The following is a 25839-nucleotide window of genomic DNA, read 5'->3' on the forward strand; positions in this document are numbered from 1 at the left end:
GCGACTCAGCCAATGGTCTCTTACCTCTATCTCCCTTAATTTCAGCTCTTCCATCTGCTGGCGTAAAATCTCAGCCCTCTGCTTCTCTTCCTGCTTTCTCCTCACGTCTTCCTCTTTTATTCTTTCCATTGCTTCCCTTCTGGCTCGTTCATATTCGTTTTCAAATCTCTTCTTTTCTTCCTGGTCAGCTGCTTCTTGCTTTTTTAAGAGAAGAAAAGAATGTGTTTCCACTTTTCCTCTATAATATATACATTTCCTCCACAGCACTTTAATTGGTGACCCTTTATTCACTTTCATTTTGGATTCCTTTTATGGAAAACTAGGAAGATGTATTTATTTTAAACTATTTTACGATAACTGAAGTCTGGAGGAGGGATTCTAATGCAATGTGGAAACGTGTTCATTTATTCTTTGCATTCATATGGATGAATTCTATTTATTTAAAAGCTGTTATATTCCATCAATCTAAATTACTCAATGGACTAAAATAAAACACAACAAATATCCTCACAGCATTCTGTTTTATATTACTGTTTCTATTCTGGCATGCATAAACTTGTTCTTTGTTTGAAGGGATAGTTTCCACTAATAAACTTGGTCATTGTTTAAAATGGCAAGACTTTTTTTATTCAAGTTTTAACACCTGAGATTTTCCTTGTTGAAGGACATCTTTCTCATTTGGCCAATGCTAATACAAATGTAGTAAATTAATTAATTGTGGGGCCATTTTGCAAAGCGGCAGTAAGCCCAATGCGGGCTTATCGAGTGCCAATTTGGAGCTACTGCCGGCCCAACGTGGGCGCTAGCAGTAGTTCCAGCCTCAGCGCGTGCCATTTCCCGTGCTCGGGAATATAGGGCTCGATTTTTTTGCTTTCGCAGTTATCCAGCGGTAATCAGGCAGCACCACAGGCTACCCGGTTACCGCCGAGTTTGTGCGGAAGCCCTTACCGCCATCTCAATTGGTGCAGTAAGTGCTCCCCCCCTCCAGAATGGCCACGCAGTAAAGGCAATCTTACCACATGGCCATGTATTTTTGCAGCCTTTTGACTTGCTGCGGCAAAAGCAGCAGCTACCGCTACTGCAGGGCCCTTTTTACCACAGCTTGGTAAAAGGTAGCCCTGTATGTATAAATAAACGGCAAGACTTTTTTATTCAAGTTATAACACCTGAATGTTCTTTGTTGAAGGACATCTGTCTCTCATTTGGCCAGTGCTAATACAAATGTATTAAATTCATTAATTGTATGTATAAATAAAACAACCAATCTCTCGCATCCATAAGTTCCATCCAAGACAATATATAAAATAACACATAAAAAAACATCTTAGAAGTGAAACAATAAAATAGACCCCGAACTCCACTCCCTCCCTCCCTCCATACAGCAATCAAAACAATGAGTGCTCCCAAACATTACACTTCCTCTGGAAACAGGAAGGTTTTAAGATTTATCCAGAATGTTACAAATTCTGTATGTTACCCAATGTGGAAGACTGCATTGTCCACTCATTTTCAGACAATGATAACAAGAATGAAATTGCTAACTGTAAGCCAAAGAATGACAAACTTCCAATCCTGTGTGGTTGCAACTTAGGACATGTACATGAGAAGCAGCATTGGGGGCATACCTGCTTTTTCTCTGACACCTGATCCCCCCAAGCATTAACCACATGTTTCTTGTGCAGTGTTGACTCAACCTGAAAATGGCAAACAAGACAATAAACTATTCATACATTACTTCACCATGAGTTCTGAATAATAAAGAAGGTCACTTTTTTAAAAAAAACGTCAAATGATCTCTATATCCTGCTTATTAATCATATGTGACGTAAGGGGCAAAGGTTTAGTAACATAGAATGTTTGATATTAACTAGAAAACGTCTCCATGCTGAAATGTCATATTTAGGGTTCTTTATTATCACTTTAAGCCCAATTTTCACCCATAAAGTCCCGGGCTTGTACAAAGTTCATAAACCAATTTTCACCCTCATTTTAGACCCTCCAAGAGCAAGTACAACAAGTGCGCCAGGCAGAAGCAGATCGACTGCCACTCACTGTCTCAGATAAAGACCTTTTCCTTGTTCCAAATCCCCTGCTTTACCACCTCCAGCCTGCAGGGAGAGCAAGTGAACAGCAATTTTTACTTGCTGCCGCCGCCTCCTACTCCAGCTATCCTCTCATTAGAATCACAGTTCCAGCTGCAGCGGGAGACCCACAGAGGCAGCAGCCAGTTGTATATCCATGAACTATTTCTTGCCACATCCTATGGTGTGCGTGGCTGATCTTGCACTCCTAATGTTTTTCCTGCAACTCTTCCTTATGCATGCAGTCAGTCCCACACTCCCAGAATACTTCCTGCAACATGTTCTCAACCTTGTTGCCAGCAGCACTGCTGCATATCTCTGTGAGTTGGGGGTAGATTTATAAAGTTAATATTAGCAAATAAATGATGCTAGTCAGCGATGGGGAGGAAAAGGTATTGTTAGGGTTCACAGAAACAGTACCAAGAGGGGGAAGATATTCTTAGGGTTGAAACCAACAGTGGCATGGTATTATGTTCCAAGATTGTATCGTAATTGCCTATATGAGGTTGGCAAGTTGCCGATTGCCTTCTTTATGAAGTCAGTATTTAATCACGAAGTGGAACCTGATACAACTCTGGCCACCTTCTTGGGAACACTAGATGGACTGTACAAGTCTTTAAATGCAGACATTTACGATGGGGCCCTTTTTACTAGCCAGCAGTAGGGCTAACGTGTGGGTCGTGCGCGCCAAATAGACACTACCGCTGGGGTAGCGTGGGCGTCCGGTGGTAACTTCGAAGTTGGCGCATGTTGTTTCTCAAGGTAGAAGATATTTTTCTATTTTCTACTGCGGAGGACATTCCCAGCGGTAACTGGCAGCGCGGCCACATTGGCGCGATCTGCCTGATTACTGCATAAGTAGTGTGTGAGCCCTTACTGCTAGGTCACTGGGTGGTGGTAAAGGCTCAGGCAGTAAATAGCCACCTGCTACTTTTAATTTTAATGCACGGCCATTTACTGCTCCATTTAAAAAAAGGCCTTTTTCCCAGCTTCGATAAAAAATGGCCCGGAGCACGCCAACTTCACGCATCCGAACTACCACAGGCCACTTTTTACTGCTGCTTAGTAAAATGGCCCCCCATGTCACTAGGAAATACAGCTACCAAACAACGGAACAAAACTTTGATGATTTCATCTTCTTTCACCCCTCTTTCCTCTTCGAGGAAAACACTCTCTGGATTCTGGACTCCTCCCCTTTTAAATCACAAATTCTCACTGCTTTCTGATTTTAGTTTAAGGGGTCTGGTTGAGCAGCACTCCCCAGGCTCATCCCACTGCCATGCAGCCAACTTGACAGTCTGTCTGTAAGATCAGTATCATTTTCTCAAGTAGCAAAACCTCGGCCTATGCTGACAAACCACAGATCTTCCTGTTTCACCTTATCAGTGTTCACCAAAACACACACAGCCTTCCAACAACAGGCTGAATAAATTGAACAGATACAACGTACAGGTACAGACATTTTACACACACACACACAAAACTCTAAGCCAGTACACATTACATACTCACTGGTACACACGTACAGTGATTTTAATTACAGGCTCAGTGGTCTACCTGCACACACACAGAAAAAGAAAAATAAACACAGGTAATTGAATTTTTCTGTACTGTCCCTTGTTACTGCTTGAAACGCCATTTGCAGAATACAGCGTTCAGCCACTCCCCCCTCCTTTTTGCGCAACACTGGCTTCCTGTTTCTTGTAGAAAAAATGTAACATGTTAACAATAGTTCATAGGGCCTCTACACAGGTCTACCACTCTATTTGAGCTCCCTGGTCAGGGCTGCCGAGAGGGGGGGACGGGGGGACAAAAGTCCCGGGGCCCGGGCCTCCAGGGGGGTCCGGTGCCGCCGCCGCCTGGCCCACCCTCCGTCACTCCCAGAACTAACCTTAAGCCTCCTTTCACTTCGCAGCAAGCAGCAGCAGGTCAGGCCACTCCTTCCTTCCAAGTCCCGCCCTCGCCTGACGTAACGTCCGCGAGGGCGGAGCACGGAAGGAAGGAGGAGAGGTCTGCCCTGCCGCTGCTTGCTGCGAAGTGAAAGGAGGCTTAAGGTTAGTTCCGAGGGCCCGGCCCATTAGCGGGTGGAGGGAGCCCGGCGACCTCGGGTGGGTGGGCAACGGGGGAGCCTGGCAATCTCAGGTGGGCGGGGCCCGGCGATTTCCAGTGGGTGGCGACCTCGGGTTGGGGGGGGGGGCGGGGGCGGCCTTGTCCCAGGCCCGGCTCCGGCGGCCCTGTCCCTGGTCATACCATACTGCCCATCTCGACCATTACGATTATTCTAATCTAATCTGCTAGTCATTCCTCCATATTCAGACAACACTTGATACCACTCTCATAGTTCACCTTTCTTCTATTTGACCCCTAATCTTTGGAACTCTTTACCACTTGATGTGCATTTTGACCGTTCTTTTAAGAAATTTAAGGCAGGTGTGAAAACTTTGCTGTTTCACCAGCCCTTTTCTGACACGATTGGCTAGTGACATACTTCTTTAATATGACGAACTAAAGAGCAGCAATCCCTTTTCCTACTGCTTCACCAATTCACGTATTGTGTGTCCATTCTCTGGTTATTACTATCATTGTGCCATACTCCCCCCCCCCCCCCCCCCCCCCCGACATCTTCAGAGTTATAGCTACAGACATGTCCCTTTTATGTTCTGAATTTTACAGTACTGTAAACTGCATTTCTGTTAATTTCATAGGTTACATGGTGATATAAGAAATATATAAATAAAATTATATTTAGCCAAATGAGTATTTTTTCCATGGATTCTGTCCCATTTTTGTTCTTCTTGTAATAAATATGGATAAATTCCTACAAAATAAAAAACCCAATCCGTAATGAAAAGAAAGCTTTCTAGTTCTATTACATTTATATATGGCCTTCCTTGAAGATAGCTGAACCCAAAGCAGTTTACAATAGAGTAAATCTTAATAAAAATATCAATAAAGTTAAGAGTCACCCTAGACTGAAGGATAATATTCACCTCCAGTCCCCAGATATACTGAAAAGATCCTTAAGCAGACTTTCCACCTGGATTGGCCACTGTTGGAAACAGGATGCTGGGCTTGATGGACCTTTGGCTGTTCCAGTATGGCTATACTTATGTACTGGCTGGGGACAGGGTAAGAGTGACAGAAACCTCCCATGGCACACCTCGGGAGCAGCCGTGGCACACTGGTTGAAAACTCCCTTAGGAGCCCTGCAGTAAAAGGGGCCCTGCGCTAGCTGTTTTTGCTGCGCACCAGGGCCCCTTTTACCGCAGTGGGTAAAAAACCAGAAAAAGACATGGCCGTGCGGTAAGTTTGCACTTGCCCAGTGGCCATTTTAGAGGGAGCCATTGAGGAGGCAGTAAGGGCTCCTGTGCTAACCCGGTGGTAACCCCTGCAGTATAATTTTATAGGAAAATCCGTTAGTGCCAGAAATGGCGCACACTGGAGGAGGAAGTACCACTGGCACCCGTGTTGGGCCGGTGGTAGTTCCAGGTTGCCACGCGGCAACCCTTAGTAAAAGGACCACTAAATATCCTAAGTTGTATCTCATCTGGTCCCATTGCTTTTTCCACTTGCAGTTTTGTTACTTCTGCAGAAACTCTGTCTTCCATAGAGGGTGCTTCATTTACGTAACTACTATAGGTACCCTACCAAAAAAAAAAAAAAATCGGTGCCCCTTCTCCTGTCCATTCTTTCCTGAATACAAATATATTTGTTTGGCATTTCTCCCTTTTCCTTGTTCTTCCCCAGACAGGCCTATTTTCAATTCTGAGATTTACAATCCTTTTTTCTTCTCATCAGTGCTCTCTCTATGATGAGCAATGGTCAGTGTAGCCCCCGGGTCCTTCAGTACCAATGTACTTACAGTGGGTCATTCCCTGTCATATGTAAATCTCTGTATTCCTCTGTACATGGACAAAGTTGAGGTGTCATTAACAGACAGAGTTTTGGCTTTTATTCTATGCTGAGAGCTCTTCCTATTACATTCAAGACAAAAAGTGACAATGAGAAATATGCAGACATTCACCTCCTGCAGTCTTGCATTGTTTTTTTTCCAGTGTTCATACATGAGGTCCTCTGCAACCTGTTAAACCCAGAAAATACAAAAAGTTATGGCAGCTGATGGTGCCGTATGTCATAAAGCCAAAGTAGCAGCCAGCGTCCACAAAATATCAACCTGCCTATTCCTTGCTTTGCCCACTCTAGGGCTTGCAAATGATATGTGAGTGCACACTTTCAAAATACTATGGGTCTAATTCACTGAGACAAAATAATTTCCAAATTTGAAGTACATCGCTGGACACATTGATGCTGGTTGTTTCTCATGCATTGATCTGCACAGACTGTGGGATGAACACTTTTATAATATTCACAAAATGTAACAAGAGACTGATGATTATAACACTGAACGCAAAGGGCTGCGCATGAAAGTACACTCTGACATCAGTCTCATTAAATAGAAATTTTATATTTAGCTTTTTTCACTTCATTTGAAATTAATTTGTCTTGTTAATACTACGTATTTTGCTTGTTTTATACCCCAAAACAAGACCTCAACTAAATACAGAATATTAGACAATTAAAATGATCCAACTTGCGGAATGTTACTTTAGAAAATGAACCAATGGATATACATCAATTTTTAGTCAAACTTTAATCAAGTGAAACAACTTATCAACAGTATCTACAACTGGAATATTAACAGCACAGTTGTACAGTAAGGTAATGAATGAGACGTTTAGAAAATCATCTGGCACGAAGTGTTTGATGAGTTTATCGAGTATGGTGTACTTCCAAATCTCTTCAAACTCTACATCACCTGTTTTCTCCGTTCTTCTCTAGCAGATCTCAGTTCATCTGCTCGCTCTTTAATCTCAGTGATGTAGAAGTCTTTATTCTGCTTCAGGTCTCTTAGTTCTGCCTCAAATAAATCTTGCTCCTCTTGCAAAAGTTTCCCCAGTTGCTCCCGTCGCAATGCCAACTTTGCCCTCTTTTCCTCCTTTTGTTTTTCACGGTGATATGCGGTCATGCTGGAAATGCAACAGAAAAGGGAAAACTTAACGAAGGCAGCAGGTTGTTCTCCGCTAAATGATGCTGCACTGTACAGAAAACATGATGGTTGTCATCATTTCTACATGCAATCTCGTCTAAAGATAACACCATTCACGAGAGTGAATGAGACCACAGCTAATAAAACTGAAAAATAAAGAATTGGAACCTTCAAAAATGCAAGATATCTGATGTGTGTTACTTTTGAGGTCTAATTTTAAAGACCTATATAGGGCCATTCTATCTCACTCCTTTAGTACTGATTACGGAAACTAAATTAGTTGCTACCAAACCAGAATATAATGCAGATGTTTCTTGTTTCTTTGCTCGGATATATTGTAAAAATGTGTACCAAAGCATATGAAGCCCCCTGCCCACTATCCACCTTATAATCGAAAGAGAAAAACGCCTAGATTTCGACCCAAATCGGGAGATAGACGTTTATCTCACAAAAACGAATAAATCGGTATAGTTGAAAGCCAATTTTGGACGTTTTCAACTGTACTCCGTTGCGGATGCGGACAAAGTTGACGGGGGCGTGTCGGAGGTGTGGCGAAGGTGGAACTGGGGCGTGGTTATCGGCCGAGGAGAGAATGTAAGCGTTAGGGCGATAATCGAAAAAATAAAGGCGTTTTTAGCGAACATTTAGGACACTTTTGTTGGACCCTTTTTTCACACGAACAGGTCCCAAAAAAGTGCTCTAAATGACCAGATGACCATCGGAGGGAATCGGGGATGACCTCCCCTGACTCCCCCAGTGGTCACTAACCCCCTCCTACCACAAAAAATGATGTTTCACAACTTATTTTCACCATCAAATGTCATACCAACCTCCCTGGCAGCAGTATGCAGGTCCCTGGAGCAGTTGTTAGGGGGTGCAGTGGACTTCAGGCAGGTGGACCCAGGCCCATCCCCCCCCCTACCTGTTACAATTGTGCTGCTTAATGCTTAGTCGTCCAACCCCCCCAAACCCACTGTACCCACATGTAGGTGCCCCCCTTCACCCCTTAGGGCTATAGTAATGGTGTAGACTTGTGGGCAGTGGGTTTTGAGGGGCTCAACACACAAGGGAAGGGTGCTATGCACCTGGGAGCTCTTTTACCTTTTTTTTTGTTTTTGTAAAAGTGCCCCCTAGGGTGCCCGGTTGGTGTCCTGGCATGTGAGGGGACCAGTGCACTACGAATCCTGGCCCCTCCCACGAACAAATGCCTTGGATTTATTCGTTTTTGAGCTGGGCGCTTTCATTTTCCATTATCACTGAAAAACAAAAACGCCCAGCTCACAAATTGTCGAATAAAACATGGACGTCTATTTTTTGCGAAAATACGGTTCGGTCCGCCCCTTCACGGACCCGTTCTCGGAGATAAACACCCATGGAGATAGACGTTTTCGTTCGATTATGCCCCTCCACGGGTTTCAGAAAGACTCTTGGAAAATACTGGAAATCCATAATCAACGGGCAATCAAGGTTACTCTCTTATCCTCAGGGTTAACACCAGGCATCTTAACAGGACAACCAGCAAGTCATCAAGAAATTAGCCTTGGATTATGTCACAAATCACCTCCCTCAAATATTTATTTATTTATTTATTAGATTTATTTACCACCTTTAGGAAGGAATTTACTCAAGGCGGTGTACAGTAAGAATAAATCAAACATAAGTAATAGACAATTACAGCAGTAAAAATATTCAAATAACAATACAAAGTATGGCATAGTATACTACTTACAATGTCAACGCAATGCGTAATAGAACATTTTAATAGACAGAATAGGGTATAAGCACAGACGGAACATATAGACAAGTAAGAGAGTAAATGGAGTTAGAAAATAAAGTGACTGATTTAAAGAAAGTGTAATATGTTGCACCTGAGTTTTAATACAATTATGGAAACCCTGTTGTTTGAAAGGCCCGGTATTTCCAGTTTTCTATCAGTTGCTTCTTAAGGAACTGTACTCTGCTCCTTCCTCTTATGGAAATATTCACGATAAGCTACTAGGAGCCAATTCTTTAATAAGACAGCACCATTTAGGTTTCAAAATTAAGTGGGTAATGTGTCTATTCTATAGCTGTACTTAACATGATAATTGCCATTATAGAATACTAGCCTACATTTAGGCGCCAACAAATACAACAGGATGGCTGACGTTAATGTCTAAATGTGACATTTATGCATGCGATTCATGGTAAATACCAGCTCCGCCCATGCCCCTCACCTGTGAACACAAATACTGCTTAGGCACATTACTGCCATTTACGCAGGTAAGTGCGAACCTACACCCATAAATGGCAGCATTCTATAAATTGAAGCACGCAAATGGTACTTAAATGAAGGCAACCAGTTCTAAAATGAGGGGCTAGGATGTATCCCTCTTCTCAAGACAACGCTTACCTCTGCTGGTAAGACTGCCGTGAGCTCCATTGTGCTTGCTTATCGCTACAGATGTCAGATTGTTTAAAATATTGACTAGTCAACTCCCACTGGCGTCGATAACGAGCCTCCTGGTCTCTTTGGCGGACAATCTGCTGTTCTAGTGCTTTGTTCCGGTTGTGCCAGTAAGAAGGAAACGTGGGCAATGCCATCTAAAGACATCAACAGACAAGAAGATTGGGATTCCAGCATATAACATTCACATCAACAGAACTGAGTGGACTCGACATTTCATTCCATTTTATAGTAACATAGTACATGGTGGCAGATAAAGATCTGTATGGTCCATCCAGTCTGTCCAACAAGATAAAGCTATGCAATACTACATATGCATACTTGATCTTGATTTGCCCCTGCCATTTTCAGAGCACAGACTATAAAAGACTGCCCAGCACTGGGCCTTGTTCTGAAGCTGTCATCAAAGCCATATTTCAGCCCATCTAGATCTGTCCAGCCATGATTAGGGCACAGACTGTATAAGTGTGTCCAGCACTGCTTAGTTTCCCAATTACAGGAGTTACCACCTAAGCATCGCTAAGTTTGGTTCCATTCTCTTTCCATACAGGATTCCTCTGTATTTATGCCATGCATAAGTACTTCCTGATGCTATTTCTGAGTCAGCCCCCTGCAACCTCAATTATAAATTTCATAAGGAGAAATAAGGTCTTATCTGATTACTTTTCTTTCCATTAGTCCTTCCCCTATTCCAAAACTTATGGGATAGTTGTGCCAATCAACCAGCAGGTGGAGATACAGAACTAAAAACTATGCTGAGACATACCTCTCTTGGCATCCAATCTAGCTCCTCAGGGTTTAAGTAGACAAGCAGTAAGGGGAAACTCAGAATAAACACAACAACCTTAAACAACTCGCTAACTTAACAGTAACCAGAAAAGCAAACGTGTGGACCTCTCTTATCTCTGGACAACTTGTAGAGAACAAGAGATATGCAGGAAGCCCCATGAAAGGTGGCAAGTGGGTTGCCTCGAGGACTGAAGCCCCAAAACTGGCTTCTGAACGCGATGCAACGTCCACCATGTAGAGCTTGGCAAAGTTATGCAGCGTAAATTACATCACCACCTTGCAAATATCCACAGGAGACAGTAAGGTAGTCTCCACCAAGGATGTTGCTGTACACCTTGTAGAATATGCTCACAAGGCCTGAGAAGCCTATTTTTCTGCAAGCAGATAATCTGACTTGGAAGCCTTAAGGCCAAGCCTCTGCTTACCAAAAAGCATAAACAGTCTGTCCAATTTGCAAAACTCATCCGTGACTTCCATATATCTAAACGAAGACTTTATGCATTTCAAGAAGCTTCAAGGAAGGATACTGAGCCTCTTCGTCCTCTCTGCAAAAGGACGGAAGCTCCACAGACTAGTTGAGATGAAATATTGATATCACTTTTGGAAGAAAGGAAGGAACCATGCACATGGAGAACCTCCTCTCCCCCCCAACTCCGAAAAGAGCAGAAAAGAATCCCGACAAGAGAGAGCCTGAAGTTCCGAAACCCTACATGCTGATGCAACAGCCACCAAGAACGCTTTAGTGTAAGATCTTTATTTATTTCTTTATTTATTTGTTGCATTTGTATCCCGCATTATCCCACCTCTTTGCAGGCTCAACGTGGCCTACAATACATCATGGATAGTGGAAAAGAGAAAAGATTAGACATTTGGTGTTACAGAAAGATTTTGGGTTACATGGTAATGGAATACATGATAGTAATATAACAGAAGGCATTATTAACATTTCTGGATATATATGGGAGTTTCACATGTTTTGGTCTTTGTGGTATATCTTGTCGAAGAGATGGGTCTTTAGTAGTTTACGGAAGTTGGTCAGTTCGTAGGTCGCTTTTAGGTTGAGTGGTAATGCGTTCCAGAATTGCGTGCTCATATAGGAAAAGGTTGATGCGTGCATTAATTAGACTTTTACAGTTGGGGAAATGGAGATTAAGGCATGTGCGAGATAGTTTTTTAGCATTCCTGGATGGTAGGTCTGTCAGGTCTGACATGTAGGCTGGGGCATCGCCATGGATGATTTTATGTACTAGGGTACATATTTTGAACGTGATGCGTTCTTTGAGTGGGAGCCAGTGTAGCTTCTCTCGTAGGGGTTTTGCACTTTCATATTTTGTTTTTCCAAATATGAGTCTGGCTGCCGTATTCTGGGCTGTTTGTAGTTTTTTGAGTATTTGCTCTTTGCAACCAGCGTACAGTGAGTTGCAGTAATCTAGATGACTGAGTACTAATGATTGTACCAGATTGCGGAAGACGGTCCTTGGGAAGAATGGTCTTAATCTTTCAAGGAGGCCTTCAGAAGTGGCTCAAAAGGAGACTTCCGAAGAGCCTGAAGGACTAAATTAAGGCTCCACATTGAACATGGTGTGCAAAAGTGAGTCCGCAAGCGGCCCACTCCCCACAAGAATCAAATAATATCCAGGTAAGCCACAAGAGATGCCTTCTGTAGTTGGCCCCTGAAACAGGCTAAAGCCATAACCTGAACTTTTAGAGAACTCAGCGCCAGTCCTTTCTGAAGACCTGCCTGGAGAAACACTAGGATGCACGTGATCTAAGCAGAGAAGGGAGACAGTCCACGCTCAGAACGCCAGCCCTCAAATGTCCTCCATATTCTCGCATACACCATAAATGTAGAGTGTTTCTGAGCCTGAAGCAAGGTAGCAATGACCGAATCAGAATAACCTTTTCTTCTCAACCAAGCTCTTTCAATGGCCAAGCTCTAAGACTAAAGGGACACAGATCCTCCATAAGCACCAGACCTTGCTTCAGCAGGCTGTGTACCTGCGGAAGATGGGCAGGATTCCCATCCAGCAGTTCAATCAGGTCCATGTATCACGGCCTCCATGGCCAATCCAGGGCTACAAGAATTATTTGACCTCAGTGCAATGTGATCCTTTTCAATACATGGCCTACCATGGGCCAAGGAGGAAAGATAAATAATAGATGTATCTCTGGTGAACTGCTATGGATTTACAGCCTGCCTCACTGACACAGACTACTGTGGATTCTTTTGGATTTGTAATAAGCAAATGAAAACCTTTATTAGAGGAGCTAAATTCTACAATGATTAGGATATATACAATGATTAGCTACACAATCATTACATCACTGGTCTCTACATCTAAGCAATACAAAGAGCTCTTAGACCAGGAAAAGAAGCAATAATATTTTTTTTATTTTTTGTTACATTTGTATCCCGCGCTTTCCCACTCATGGCAGGCTCAATGCGGCTTACATATTGTATACAGGTACTTATTTGTACCTGGAGCAATGGAGGGTTAAGTGACTTGCCCAGAGTCACAAGGAGCTGGTCTCCATCATCCAGGCTCTTATCATCAGGTGGGGGGGCCCGGTTCACAGCAAGAGCCAGGAGCTTTAGACCAGGAACAGATCCTCTGTGCAGTCCGTATGTTACTCACAGATTAGCTCCCACTCTGCTGTTACAAGCCCTCCCTTTTTATTACGCTCTGAGCCCATGTCCAGAGCTAAGGAAAATTACAGAATGCTTCTAAGGAAAATTACAGAATGCTTCTCTGCTTAGGTCTGTGGGAAAGTGGTCACATGCTTTCCCAAGCCCAGGTGGCCAAGCTGGACTTCCGAAAACAAATGCCATCCTCCCCTTCACATACCAAATTAGTTAGAGCTGTGTCTTATCTTCTGCATTCCAACTTGTTTTTTGTATTTACAAGAAAAGTTACTTTCGGTCGAAGACAGAGTTGAAAAACAATCTTTAAAATTCACTTCCATTACACTCTGGCCAGGGCTGCAGTATGGTACTGATCGTCATCGAACCCAGTTCTTTCCAACAGCTGAAGAACTTGGGCACTTTGGCATTCCTTTTCATCGCCATCAAATCCAGAAGCGGAGAACCCCATCAGTCCACTATCGGCTGAATACTTCACATTCTCCCTGGTCCAGGGAGTGCCTGCTGAGAAATTCCACCTCTACATTCAAAGACCCAACAATGTGAGCTGCCAACAAGTAGAGAAATTTTTTTCTTGCCAAACTCATGAGGGAAGCCACCTCCACCAGACGACTGTAGGTCCTGCCTTGCTTGTTGATTTAAGCCACCTGTGGTGAAACAGGCGGTTCTCAAGCAGTGTTTGGCCGGCAGGTGGTGTTTGTTCTGTGTTTTAAAGCTGTTGCAGAGAAAGCTGTTTTCTTTACAGTTTAGCCCTGTGGAAAGGCAACCTGCAGTGCCATTGGCCAGATAATTTCAAAGTTGGTGCTCTGGGCTCTGATTGGCCCTGGAGTTCAAATCCAGCCAGGAGGTACTAGATTTTCACCAGTCTCAGGTAGGGAGTGCAGAGGGTAAACATCTCTGCCCTGAGGCCCTGTTCAAGAACTGTGAGCAGTATTTTCCTGAAACTCCTCAGGTGCTACCCAGGTAGTGACAAAGTGTTTTGATTCCCACTGCAGCTCCTTGTGACTCTGGGCAAGTCACTTAACCCTCCATTGCCCCAGGTACAAATAGGTACCTGTATATACTATAAACCACTTTGAATGTAATTGCAAAAACCAAAGAAAGGTGGTATATCAAGTCCCATTTCCCTTTAGATAGTTTTAATATTGATCCTTATTCAGTTACCTGTTATTGCTTGTTGTTTTTCCACCTGTTTTATTTTATCCACTGTTCTATTTCTGTGATAATAAGCCCATTAGTTTATTATAGCTGATGTCTTGGACTGACAAAGAATCCTGGTGGTTTGTGTTTTGGGTCTGTGAGTGCTTTCTAGGAACAGTGGGACCCCTGGGAGTGTGGCCACAGTGTCCTAGAAATCACTGGGGAATAATCTGAGAGTGGGAGACTTGCCAAGAAGCAAGCGGGACCCAGTCGGTGGGAGGAGGGTGCTAGTGTAGAGCACATGCCCAGGTGCAGGCAGGCCTGACCAGTGCTGGGGACAGACCCTCCAGGTGGCCTCAGGCTTAACCCTGATGGGTGCAAGGTGTTCCATGACACCACCACTATTGCATTGTTGGAGAAAAATCAGACAGAGGCCCGCCAGAAAGGGAGCAAAGCCGCATAAGGCATTCCACACCGTCCTGAGCTCAGGTGCCCTGTGACAGATGGAACTTGAAATGAGCTCCCAACTTGCTGGTGCCCACTGTCACCACATCCCATTGTATTATCAGAAAGGGAGCTCAACAGTCAAATTCCTGGGCGACAACCAGCAGCATCCAAGGAAGATAAAGGTTATACTGTGACACCGTAGTTCAGCGGCTGAGAAGAGACTTCTGTAATGGCCACATATGAGCTCTTACCCATAGCACCACTTAAATCACCGCTATCATTGACTCCAGAACCTGGACGTAGTCCCAGACTCTGGGCCTGCCTTGTCTGAGAAAATAAATCTGTTGAACCTGCTTCGACCTCCTGCATTCCGAGAGGAAGACCCTCTCCTTTGCTATGCCGAATAGAACACCCAGATACTCCAATGTCTGCGATGGAGTTAGTCTGCTCTTCTCAAAATTGATCACCCAACCCAACAACTGCAGAAGACGGACAACTTTGTCTGTCACCACCACCCTGTCCGAATAGGATGACACATGAATGAGCCAGTCATCGAAATACGGGTGAACTCTGATTCCCTGGCACCAAAGGAAGGCTGCAGCCGCCACCACCATAACATAGGTTAACATTCTTGGTGCAGTGGTGAGACCAAAGGGCAAAGCCCTGAACTAGAAGTGATGGCCAGCACTGCAAAATGTAGAAACCTCTGATGCAGCGACCATATTTATTATATTCATTTATTTTTGTATACTTGATATACCACTAAAAGGCCTATACAGAAGCAACTAAGCAATTTACAATAATCACATAAAAGAACAAATAACGAAGCAGTTTTAAAATCAGGTACATAAAAATCAGTAGTAAAGATATTAAACTAACCAGAGGCAGAGAAACAGGTAGAGAAGATGGGTATATGTGAGTACGCTTTCCCGCTTGAACCGAGGCAATGATTGCTCTTAGTGTTGACCAACTGGACCAGGAGCAAATCATTCAGAACCAGAGGCTGAAAAGTGTGTCCATTCACTTGCTGGAGATAGAAAATAATGAGGAGCTGGACTGGATGCCGAGAGATATGTTTCAGCTTTCAGTTTTCTGTCTCCACCTGCTGGTTGATGGACACAACTATCCCATAGGTTTTGGAATAGTGGGAAGCTACATAATGGAAACCACATTTCCCATGTTCAAAGCAGAGTATGAAAATAAAATATATTTAAAGAAAGGTACAATATATTAAGGATATTAGGACTGAAGGCAGCACAATAAATGAAGTCAGAATTTAAGAAAACCAACATACAAAATATAAAACAAATATCACACACAAAGCAATAAGTAACAAGAATAAAAAGAGTAGAAGGAAAAGAAAACATAATCCAAAACCAAATTTAAGGATGAAAAAACATAAAATCATAGCAGTTAACAAACAGAACAGCTGGCAGAGGGCCATTCAACCCTAGGATAAATACAAACTTAACCCCATGTTAAGAAAAAGCTTCCAAAAATATCCATGCTTTGTTTGTAATATAAATTAAAATTATACAGAGGTTATAACTCTGTGGCATTCTATTTTTAAGACAGGCCACAATTCCAAGGGTTCCACCAGGTCTCAAATAGTTTCAGTTCAGATCAGAAGGCCACCCCCAACAGCATGAAGCTCACAGGAAGGAATGTAAGGGCATAAGTATGAAGCTAATTAAGGGGCACTTTTACTAAAACTTAGCTTCTATTAAGCACTGCACATCCTAGTTTATACCTATGCAGAGCTGCCAAGTTACCCATTCCAGGAGGGAGACTTTTTGGCCCATCCTGATTTTAAACTTACACCCCAGAGCAGTGTAGTATTTGTAAATCCATGATCCTATTCATTGAAATCAGTGCTGCAGGTCCCATATTGTACCAGGATGAGGTTGGCAGAAATCCAGAACCGGACAAAATGTCTCCCTCCTGGAATAGGTAACTTGGCAGCTCTGCCTATGGGCTATGTGGCACTTAGTGAACGCTAATGTCCATTAGCACATGCTGAGTTTTAGTAAAAGGACCCCTAAGCCAGTTCCAGCCCTTTCAAAGTTTTAAAAACTAAAATAAACCAACTGCAGTACTTTTTTTTTTTTAACCAGCCAACATTCAAGCAGCCACATTTTGCACCAGTTGCATCATCTTGGTGATTTCAGAAAGAAGTCATGAATTCACATCCAACAAGAAAGCATGGATCAGTGAATTACAATTTCTAGGAATCAAAACTGAAACTTAAGTGCCTTAGAAAGGGACTAATTTTACAACAGGGCGTCTATGTCAAAGCTGGAAAAAAGACACTCATCTATAAAGGCAAACAAACTGGCAACTATCACACCATCACAATGTTACTGAAATCACTAATTTGTGGCAGTGAATGGTAAAATAAAGTACAAATCTATAAATATCAAGTAATTTTCAAAATATTTTTTATTCTGAGAACAATTATCCATATTGCAATCATGTTAAAACCTAAGGATCCCCACTTGAAACAACATACACTATACCAATACATCAAAGGGAAACAGATAAATCATGTGTAACTAAACACTGAAATTAATTCACAAGTCATACTAAAGGAACTCTGTTCAATGGAGAAATTATCATTACAACACTGTGTTGTTGATGAAAGAACACAGATGGATCTTTTGAATTAGACTGCAAACCTGGTTCTTGAATACAAGAATTGATTGGAGTGTGTTTCTTTAAATCATTATGCACCTCTGTGTAGAGTGGATTGGTTTTAAATCCAGTTGGGTGAATGGGGATGTATATGAGTACTGTACTTGCTGATCAGATTTTTTGTGATTTTATGATGGTGGAATTTTTTACTCTTTGGATTTGCTTTGATTGTAAATCAGTGTAAGGAGTAGAGAAGTGGCCTAATAGTGCAACGGGTTGCAGACCTGGGGAACCGGGTTTGATTCTCACTGCCTCCTAATGGTTGGTAGTAGGTTGAGACCCTGGGGAACCAGGTTCAATTCCCTCTGCAGCTCCGTGTGACCCTGTGCAAGTCACTTAGCCCTCCACTGCCCCAGGTACAATACTCTACTGATTGTGAGCCCATTAAGGACAGTGCCAATACCTGTAATGAAACTGTAAACTCCTCGGTCTAGGCAGTACATAAATACATAAATAAAAATAAATGATTGTTAACTACTAAGTTTTGTAAGTTTTACGTGATTGTGTTTTTATACAATTTTTCCCGGAGGATAAACAGAAGATCTCTTGAGGAAACCCCTGTTGAATAAAACAGGATTCATGCCAGAATCTAATATGAATGGACAAGCACATCTTAGTTTACCGCTGTAACAACTGATCACTACTTTAATTTAATTTGCCATCTGTGCCCTTGCTGGATTGCTCATGAAATCACCTTCCAAATTCATTACATTTTATGAAGTAATTTTATATGGAGATGAAGAATAGCTCCAATTGCTATGCCTCTACTGACCGCAGTCCTAACCTTGTCCGGATAGCTATCATGTACCAACTCTGAAATATCAGCAGTACTTGGATAACTTCCGCCGGCTGTCCAAAACCCGGATATGGCCTAGCATTGAATATCCAGATCTAAATCAAAACGCAATGGGCAGCAATTAAAAAGCACCAACCAACCGTCTTAGGCTGAAAACTGCCCAGTTCGTTTTATAAGTGTGTGCCCTTAGGCTTTTTTCATGATTACAATATAAATAATTGTTTCTGCAATAAAGATTGTCTTTTGAAAATTACTTGATAGTCATAGGTTTGTAATTTTTTATGCCACCATTCATTCACTTAATTCTGCATTTTATAAACACAGGCACCTACGTGACTTTATAAAAATAAGTACCCAGAACTAACCACCTTAACACACAAATCCTTATGCACATATTTATACCCGAGGACATCACAACTCTAACCCTGCTCTACCCAATCTATGCTCTTGGATCAGTGGCGTAGCCACGGGTGGGCCTGCCCACCCATTTTGTGCTCAGGCCCACCCAACAGTAGCACACATTTAGCGGTAGCTGATGGGGATCTCAAGCTTGGTCAGCTGAAGACTTCCCCCTGATGGTAACAAAAACACTACTCTCCATGATACTGGCACCTGCACATGCTCAGTTTTCAGTGCATGCCTGCTGCATACTGCCAAGGTGGAAAGAAGCATTTTCCTGCCAGCTGAAATATTTTTTTTGGTGGTGGTTTGAAGGGGGAGAACACTTGGTGCCCACCCACTTCTTGCCTAGGCCCACCCAAAATTTGATGTCTGGCTATGCCCCTGTCTTGGATATACTGTGACATGCTGTCCACATAACAGCAGGTGTTATCTTAGTTTCAGTACTTATGCATACTCCTGTGCAATTTTGCAAGCATCCTTTTCCACATGTAAAACATATCAGACTTGTATTGTATGCATGGAAACACAAACTAAAAATTATACAGAAGCTAAAACTGAAGGGGAGAAAAATACACCTTTCTACAAGTGCACACACTTTTTCATTTTTACTTTTCACAAACAGAAAAATACAACGACATAGTTTCACAAGTTTCAGAAATCATTTCTGCATTGTCTCCCAAAAATGTGTCTGTAAATTAATATAACTGTCTGATGATGGATTTGCAAATCAGCTCAGGACCAGACTAGACATCCTCTCACCCATGCACACGAACCCCAGCAAACATTTCACAGCTTCAAGAGCTGAGATCCCTCCCAATGCACGTCAAGTCCCCTTCGGTACCTGACATCCCTCCCTCTGTTACCTGTCCACTGTTCTATTTCTTTGGTGTGATTACCTGATTATTTCTTGCAATTTGTATTTCCTACCCCTGAAACCTCCTGCAGCTTCATCACTCCTAATGCACCCGAGTCCCTTCTGCAGCTTCGGTACCTGAGCTGATCTTTCCCAATCCAACTCAATCCCAGCAAACCTCCCGTATCTGAGCTCCTTCCCACTGCACTTCCAGCCCCTGCACCTTTAGCAGCGGAGTCCACGAGAATGAGCTCCACCGAACCGCCCGCCTCTCGGGCTCCTCCCGCCAGCGCCAACTGTCAGATTCTACCCAACGGCTCTTCCGGTGTGTTGCTTAGTTACCGTATCAACTTCCGGGTCGCGTTACGGCTCCCGAGCAGGGCCAAATTCAGCACGCGCGCTGCAAAGGGAATGGATGTTATTGTGCCTGGGTAACACAACAGGTTAGTTTAAGAACAGCTATAACAGGGGAGTCGGAGCTGAAAACACTTCAGTCAAGAAGGCCTTTTGGTTCATCGTTATAAGAGAGAGACCTGGAGCAAAGAAAGGGGAGAGATGTTGGATTGGTGGGTGGGGGGGAGTGTAGAGGGATGGGGAAGGAGAGCACCACTACCCTGTTTCCCCGAAAATAAGACCTAGTAGAGGTTTTCCTGAATTGGTAGATATAAGGCCTCCCCCAAAAGTAAGACCTAGCAAATTTTTGTTTGAAAGCAGGGCCGCCGAGAGCCAGACAAGACCGCCCCCCCCCCCACCCGAGGTCGCCGGGCCCACCCTCCGTCGCTCCCAGAACTAACCTTAAACGCCTCCTTTCACCTTCACAGCAAGCGCAGCAGCAGCAGGGCAGACCTCTCCTTCCTTCCGTGCCCCGCCCTCACGGATGTTACGTCAGGTGAGGGCGGGACACGGAAGGAAGGAGTGGCCTGCCCTGCTGCTGCTTGCTGCGAAGGTGAAAGGAGGTGTTTAAGGTTAGTTCCGGGAGCGACGGAGGGCGGGCGGGCAGGCCAACCCCGATCCAACCCCGATGTTTCCCCGAAAAATAAGACAGCCCCTGAAAATAAGACCTAGCGCATTTTGGGGGGCAAAAATTAATATAAGACAGTGTCTTATTTTCGGGGAAACACAGTACTACCACAGGTGGGCCTGGGTGAGCCGGGGCCCACCCACTTAGGGCTCAGGCCCATCCAACAGCACATGGTAATGAAAATGCCGCTCTCCACAATACTGGCACCTTCGCAAGCTCGGTTTTCAGCGCATGCCTGCTGCAGACTACCAAGGTGGAGACTGGAGAGAAGCATTTTCCCACCAGCTGAGATTTTTTTTTTTTGATGTGGGGGTGGGGGAGAGAACATTTGGTGCCCACCCACTTCTTGCTTAGGCCCACCCAAAATCTGCTGTCTAGCTACGCCTGCTATAAATCATTTCTATAGCGCTACCGGTCGTACGCAGCGCTTCACAAAGGGGTGAAGGAAGAGAGAGGAAGAAATGCTGGACTAGTGGGGGGGAGGGGGTGGAGAGAAGCGAGAGATAAAGACTAGGCTGGGAGGAGATACTACACTAGACCAACAGAGAGAGGGTGAAAGATGCTGGACTATGGGGGGGGGGGGGGGGGGGGGTGCAGGAGGAAGGGAAAAGAGAGAGGGGAAAAACAGGGAGGGAAAGGGAAATAGAGAAGAGATGTTGGGCATGGAGGGAGCATAGGGATAGGGACTCGGGGAGGGGGTCAATGCTGGACAAAATGGGAGGCGACAAAGGGGAGATACTGAACAGAGTAAGATAGAGACACAGAGGAGAGATGCTGAATATAGCGGAAGGAGAGAGATACTGAGGGGGCAGATGCTGAACAGGGGGGAGGATAGAGATAGGGACACAGAGTGGAGACACTGGACAGGATGGCTAGTGGACATAGAGAGAGAAGAAATCTCAAAGAGAGACAAGAAAAAGAAAACAGAATAAAGCAGAAAAAAGACAGTGGGACCAAAGCAGTGCTCAAACAACAATGATCCAAAAAGTATTTTATCTTTTCTCTGAATAGGGACGAGCATATATCTCCTTACCTTGCTAAAGTGCTACCAGTAGGTATCATTTTAAATTATATATTGTGGTTTTTAGGGCATTGTATGGGGATCTTCCATTATACTTGATGAGTTTGTCTCTTTGTTGAACAATTACATAGGGCCCAGATAGATCTGAGATTTCCTTCTATGGCTATGATTAAACAAGAAACGGGAAACAGCTGCTTCATGCCTATCATATAAGGCGGTTTCGGTTTGGATAACCAGGTCATCTAAGAATTATTTAACTTTTAGAAAAGCAATTGAAAACATTTCTCTATAAGAAATATGTTGTCTAATTTTTTTTTACTTACTGTACTCAAACTGAAAATTCTTGAAATATCTCAGACTTTGGTCTTTTGTGATCCGTGCTGAACTGTGAAGGCTTTTGCCGAATACAAAATTAATGTGTAATGTAATATAATACATGTATTAATTGTAATATTGATATCTTTGGGAAATGTGCATCTGTGATATGTTGCATGTCAGTTGCTGTATCTATTACTTTGATAGGTTTTCTAAATAGGTCTGGATGTATTTGCTTTTTGTAGGGTTTGTTTACTGGAGATCTGAAGGGGTTCCCCCTCCCCCCCCCCCCCCCCCCCCCCCCAACCTTCATTCTATGTGTGTCTGTTTTATAGTGGTTATGGGGAATGATTAGGTTTTCTGACTACCTTAGGGTGCCACTTTGCTGAAAACAATCTGTTTGGACCAATTTCGATCTACCTGCGCTCTCACTTTCATCACCTCAGAAACCTTCACAAATATACAATTATTTCCATTTTAAGTCATTCCTAAACATATCTGTTCCCAAATATTAGGCCTGCTGGATCCACACTTGACCCTGTCATGCTGATCTCCTGGCTGGTTCCCTGCTGGTTGAATCTGTCAAATTTTTTTTTTTTTTTTTTTTTAGCAGCACAACTTTAAGCATATGTCACGCACAGACTTTCATATATATCTCAGAAGCCAACCAAAGTTGTTGACGGATATCCATATTTCTGATAAGTACGCTTGGAATTGGACTCTGTCAAACTCAAATCCAGAAGATTTTGGAAAGTAGATATTGTGTACTGTACTGTAAGTTAGTCACTGATGTGTGTTCATTAAGTAAAAGTCTTTTTACACATTTGCTATGATTAAACATTTCTTTAGCAAAGGTAGCAACCATTTTAATTTTTTGTGTCCTCTTTTTTTTTTTATCTCCGCAAATATGGTAAGCATAATGTCAGCTGTACTCTCAAAATAGCTGCTGGGACCTCTTGAGCTAGTCTTGTGAGATTGCCTCTAGAGGTCATGGTAGCCATTTTGAGAGCAGAGCCAGCATGGGCAGGAGCAACTGGGGGATCACTCCTGCCCTCGCTACATCCCTAGACCGCCAGAGATTGTAAAATAGGCCTGAGGGGGGCTCCAACTTCTGTTCAGATGGGAGGGGGAGAGGGAGGGAGACAAAAAGGACAAAGCACAAAGTTTTGGTTTCCACTGAAAACACATCATCAGTTTTGGCCGAAAAATTATTTGGGGCCAGTTTCGGCACCGTAACAGAAACCAAAATTGAAATTTGGTCTGCCTCTAACTGTCCACATGCAGTAAAGGTCTTAGCAGAGATTAATTACTTGGAACACAAAGACTTGGAAGATAGTGTGCCAGCAATACCTACAACACTAACTCAGTTCTGTTATAAGCGAGCAGAAGTGTTTTAAATTCATGTCAATAAACACATTTCGTTGAAAAACAGAGAGGAGTGTAACATTCTGCTTACAATAAGGAATCCTCAGTGTGAAAGTATCAGTTTTGCTTAATATCATAGAATCAAATTTATAAGACCTAACTTTATAAATGTGGGGATTCTTCCATATGTATTAGTGATATTATTTCCCAAACATTCACTCTTTCACAAATTATATAAATCTACTTCCAGTATATGTTAAAGAGATAAGTTCTTTATGGGGATCATCAGAATCTTTATCAGCAATCCTTATGGGCACAATGTCCCTCATCCTTAGGGTGCCGTATAACTCCTCACTGATCAACCCAATGTTCTTCATTTTTTCCCCCTTTTTTTTTAACATTGGGTTGATCAATGAGGAGTTATACGGCACCCTAAGGATGAGGGACATTGTGCCCATAAGGATTGCTGATAAAGATTCTGATGATCCCCATAAAGAACTTATCTCTTTAACATATACTGGAAGTAGATTTATATAATTTGTGAAAGAGTGAATGTTTGGGAAATAATATCATAGAATTAAACCTCTAACAAACATACCAGACTGAATAATTGCTGGTGTTGTTCGCTTTGACTTTATATTGTCCTGTACATAAAACATAGGGCACCAAGAGGGCTAAGAACCCTTGCAAACAGTCCTTATTTATTCCCTGTGTTTACACTGGTACCAAGTTTATAGGGATTGAGAGGAAACGGCAGTGTATTTATTATTAGCCTTTCTTGTAAACGAATGTTCTCCTAGTCCATTTCAGCTGCATTTAGAAAGCAATGGTAAATCCCTCCACATTTCCCACGGGTAAAATCCAATGGCTGCTATTCATGCAGTGTAAGTGAAATGACTATGTTGCAGTTCTTTCTATAATGCTTTTTTGATGAGTTCATCTAAATTCATTATTGGTAAGGGGTTTTAGGTAGATCTAACAGTGCCGGCAGGTTCGTGCTAATTGAGGCATCTGATCCATATTAAAAATTTAACGACACTAAATATTTAATGTAAACTAGATAACAGTCTCATTAAGCGCTAAGAAGGAAGCCTGTGGCATACAGCCAAACAAGTATAAGTACGCCACTTGCAAAACAAAAATAACAGTCAAGAGGGTGACTTTAGTCTACGACATTCCCCTGATTCTAAAATTGAAAAATGAGCCAATTAGCACCGATAATTTGGATCTTAAGCAATTATTGGTGCTAATTGAAATTAATTAAAATTTACACGCATAAATTTAGGTGTGGGATCCACGTGTAAATTAAAAGGTAGGCGCGGATTGGGGCGTTCCTTTAATTTAGGCGTGTTGTGATAGAATGAAGGTGATCTGCACCTAATTTAGGCGTGGGGATGTACACCAGGGTTTCGTTGGTGTAAATGGCCGTACCTAAATGTAGTTGCGGTTCCCAGCGCTAAGCGCTGTTCTGTAAACAGTGCCTAAATCACCGCTTACAGAATAGCTCTTAGCACTATATTCGCAAGCCTGAACTGATTAAAACCTAACTCTTTATACTCGACTACCAAAGCCCACCCTACCACGAATGAACTATAACACAATACCACCTTATCTCCTTTCCCGAATTTGAACTCTTTGTACTTGACTGTTTAACTTACTATGTCAATCATGATCTTTAATGTAATGATAGACCTACCATCCAGGAATGCCAAAAGATCATCCCGCACATTCCTTGACCTGCACTTCCCTAATTGCAAAGGTCTGAAACACAAACTAATACACGCGTCAAACTTTACTTACTTGAGTACACAGTTTTGGAATGCATTACCGCGCAACTTAAGAACGATTTACAAACTAACGAACTTTCGCAAAATATTGAAGACCCATCTCTTTAACAAGGCATATCACAAAGACCAACCAATATGAATATACACAACTCCTTCACAAATACCCAAAACTGTCCCACAATATCTGCTTGTTACACTATTATCATGCTCAGATCCCCAGAAGCTTAGCCAGTGGTGGGAGGCAGGGCTGGTGGTTGGGAGGTGGGGATAGTGCTGGGCAGACTTCTACGGTCTGTGCCAGAGCCGGTGGTGGGAGGCGGGGCTGGTGGTTGGGAGGCGGGGATAGTGCTGGGCAGACTTATACGGTCTGTGCCAGAGCCGGTGGTGGGAGGCGGGGCTGGTGGTTGGGAGGCGGGGATAGTGCTGGGCAGACTTATATGACAGGTACAAGACAGGTACAAATCAAGGTAAGGTATACACAAAAAATGGCACATGTGAGTTTATCTTGTTGGGCAGACTGGGTGGATCGTGCAGGTCTTTTTCTGCCGTCATCTACTATGTTACTATGTTATATCAATAGCATGTTGTCCAAGATCCTTCTATAACACTAATTAGGGGCTCATTTTCAAAGCACTTAGCCTTCCAAAGTTCCATAGAAACCTATGGAACTTTGGAAGGCTAAGTGCTTTGAAAATATGCCTCCAGATGTCTATTTTCTAACATATTTCCACCACTCATGATGTATTGTAAGCCACATTGAGCCTGCAAATAGGTGGGAAAATGTGGGATACAAATGCAACAAATAATAAAATAATAATAATAATAATTCCTCTGCACCATTTATAGAATTCAGTCCGCTGTGCTTTATGTTTTGTTAAGTTCACATGTAATCTGTTTTATTTTTGAAATGGAGAGAAATATAAAGATAGTTATACTATTACTGTGATTCAGAATTAAGCCTTAGAATCGGGTCCTGCAGGTTACTATATTTCTGGAT

General features: G+C 42.9%; 1 protein-coding gene across 5 annotated transcripts in view; it reads right to left on the bottom strand.

Moving 5' to 3' along the window:
* The window catches only part of TCHP (trichoplein keratin filament binding), a 39020-nt gene extending 19298 nt beyond the window's left edge, over nucleotides 1–19722 (bottom strand). Inside the window, exons 1-6 of one of the 5 annotated variants that reach the window (XM_030218344.1) lie at nucleotides 19676–19722; nucleotides 9521–9711; nucleotides 6898–7108; nucleotides 6106–6162; nucleotides 1626–1694; nucleotides 25–198 (exon numbers count right to left, since the gene is read on the bottom strand). In XM_030218344.1, the coding sequence (XP_030074204.1) occupies nucleotides 25–198; nucleotides 1626–1694; nucleotides 6106–6162; nucleotides 6898–7108; nucleotides 9521–9711 (702 nt within the window). In that variant the 5' untranslated portion in view covers nucleotides 19676–19722. The other 4 variants (XM_030218340.1, XM_030218343.1, XM_030218341.1 and 1 more) reach the window with 4 other exon arrangements.
* Between the last annotated feature and the right edge of the window lie 6117 nt (nucleotides 19723–25839).

This window comes from Microcaecilia unicolor, chromosome 11 (assembly GCF_901765095.1).
Source record: "Microcaecilia unicolor chromosome 11, aMicUni1.1, whole genome shotgun sequence".
Classification (NCBI taxonomy): Eukaryota; Metazoa; Chordata; class Amphibia; order Gymnophiona; family Siphonopidae; genus Microcaecilia; species Microcaecilia unicolor.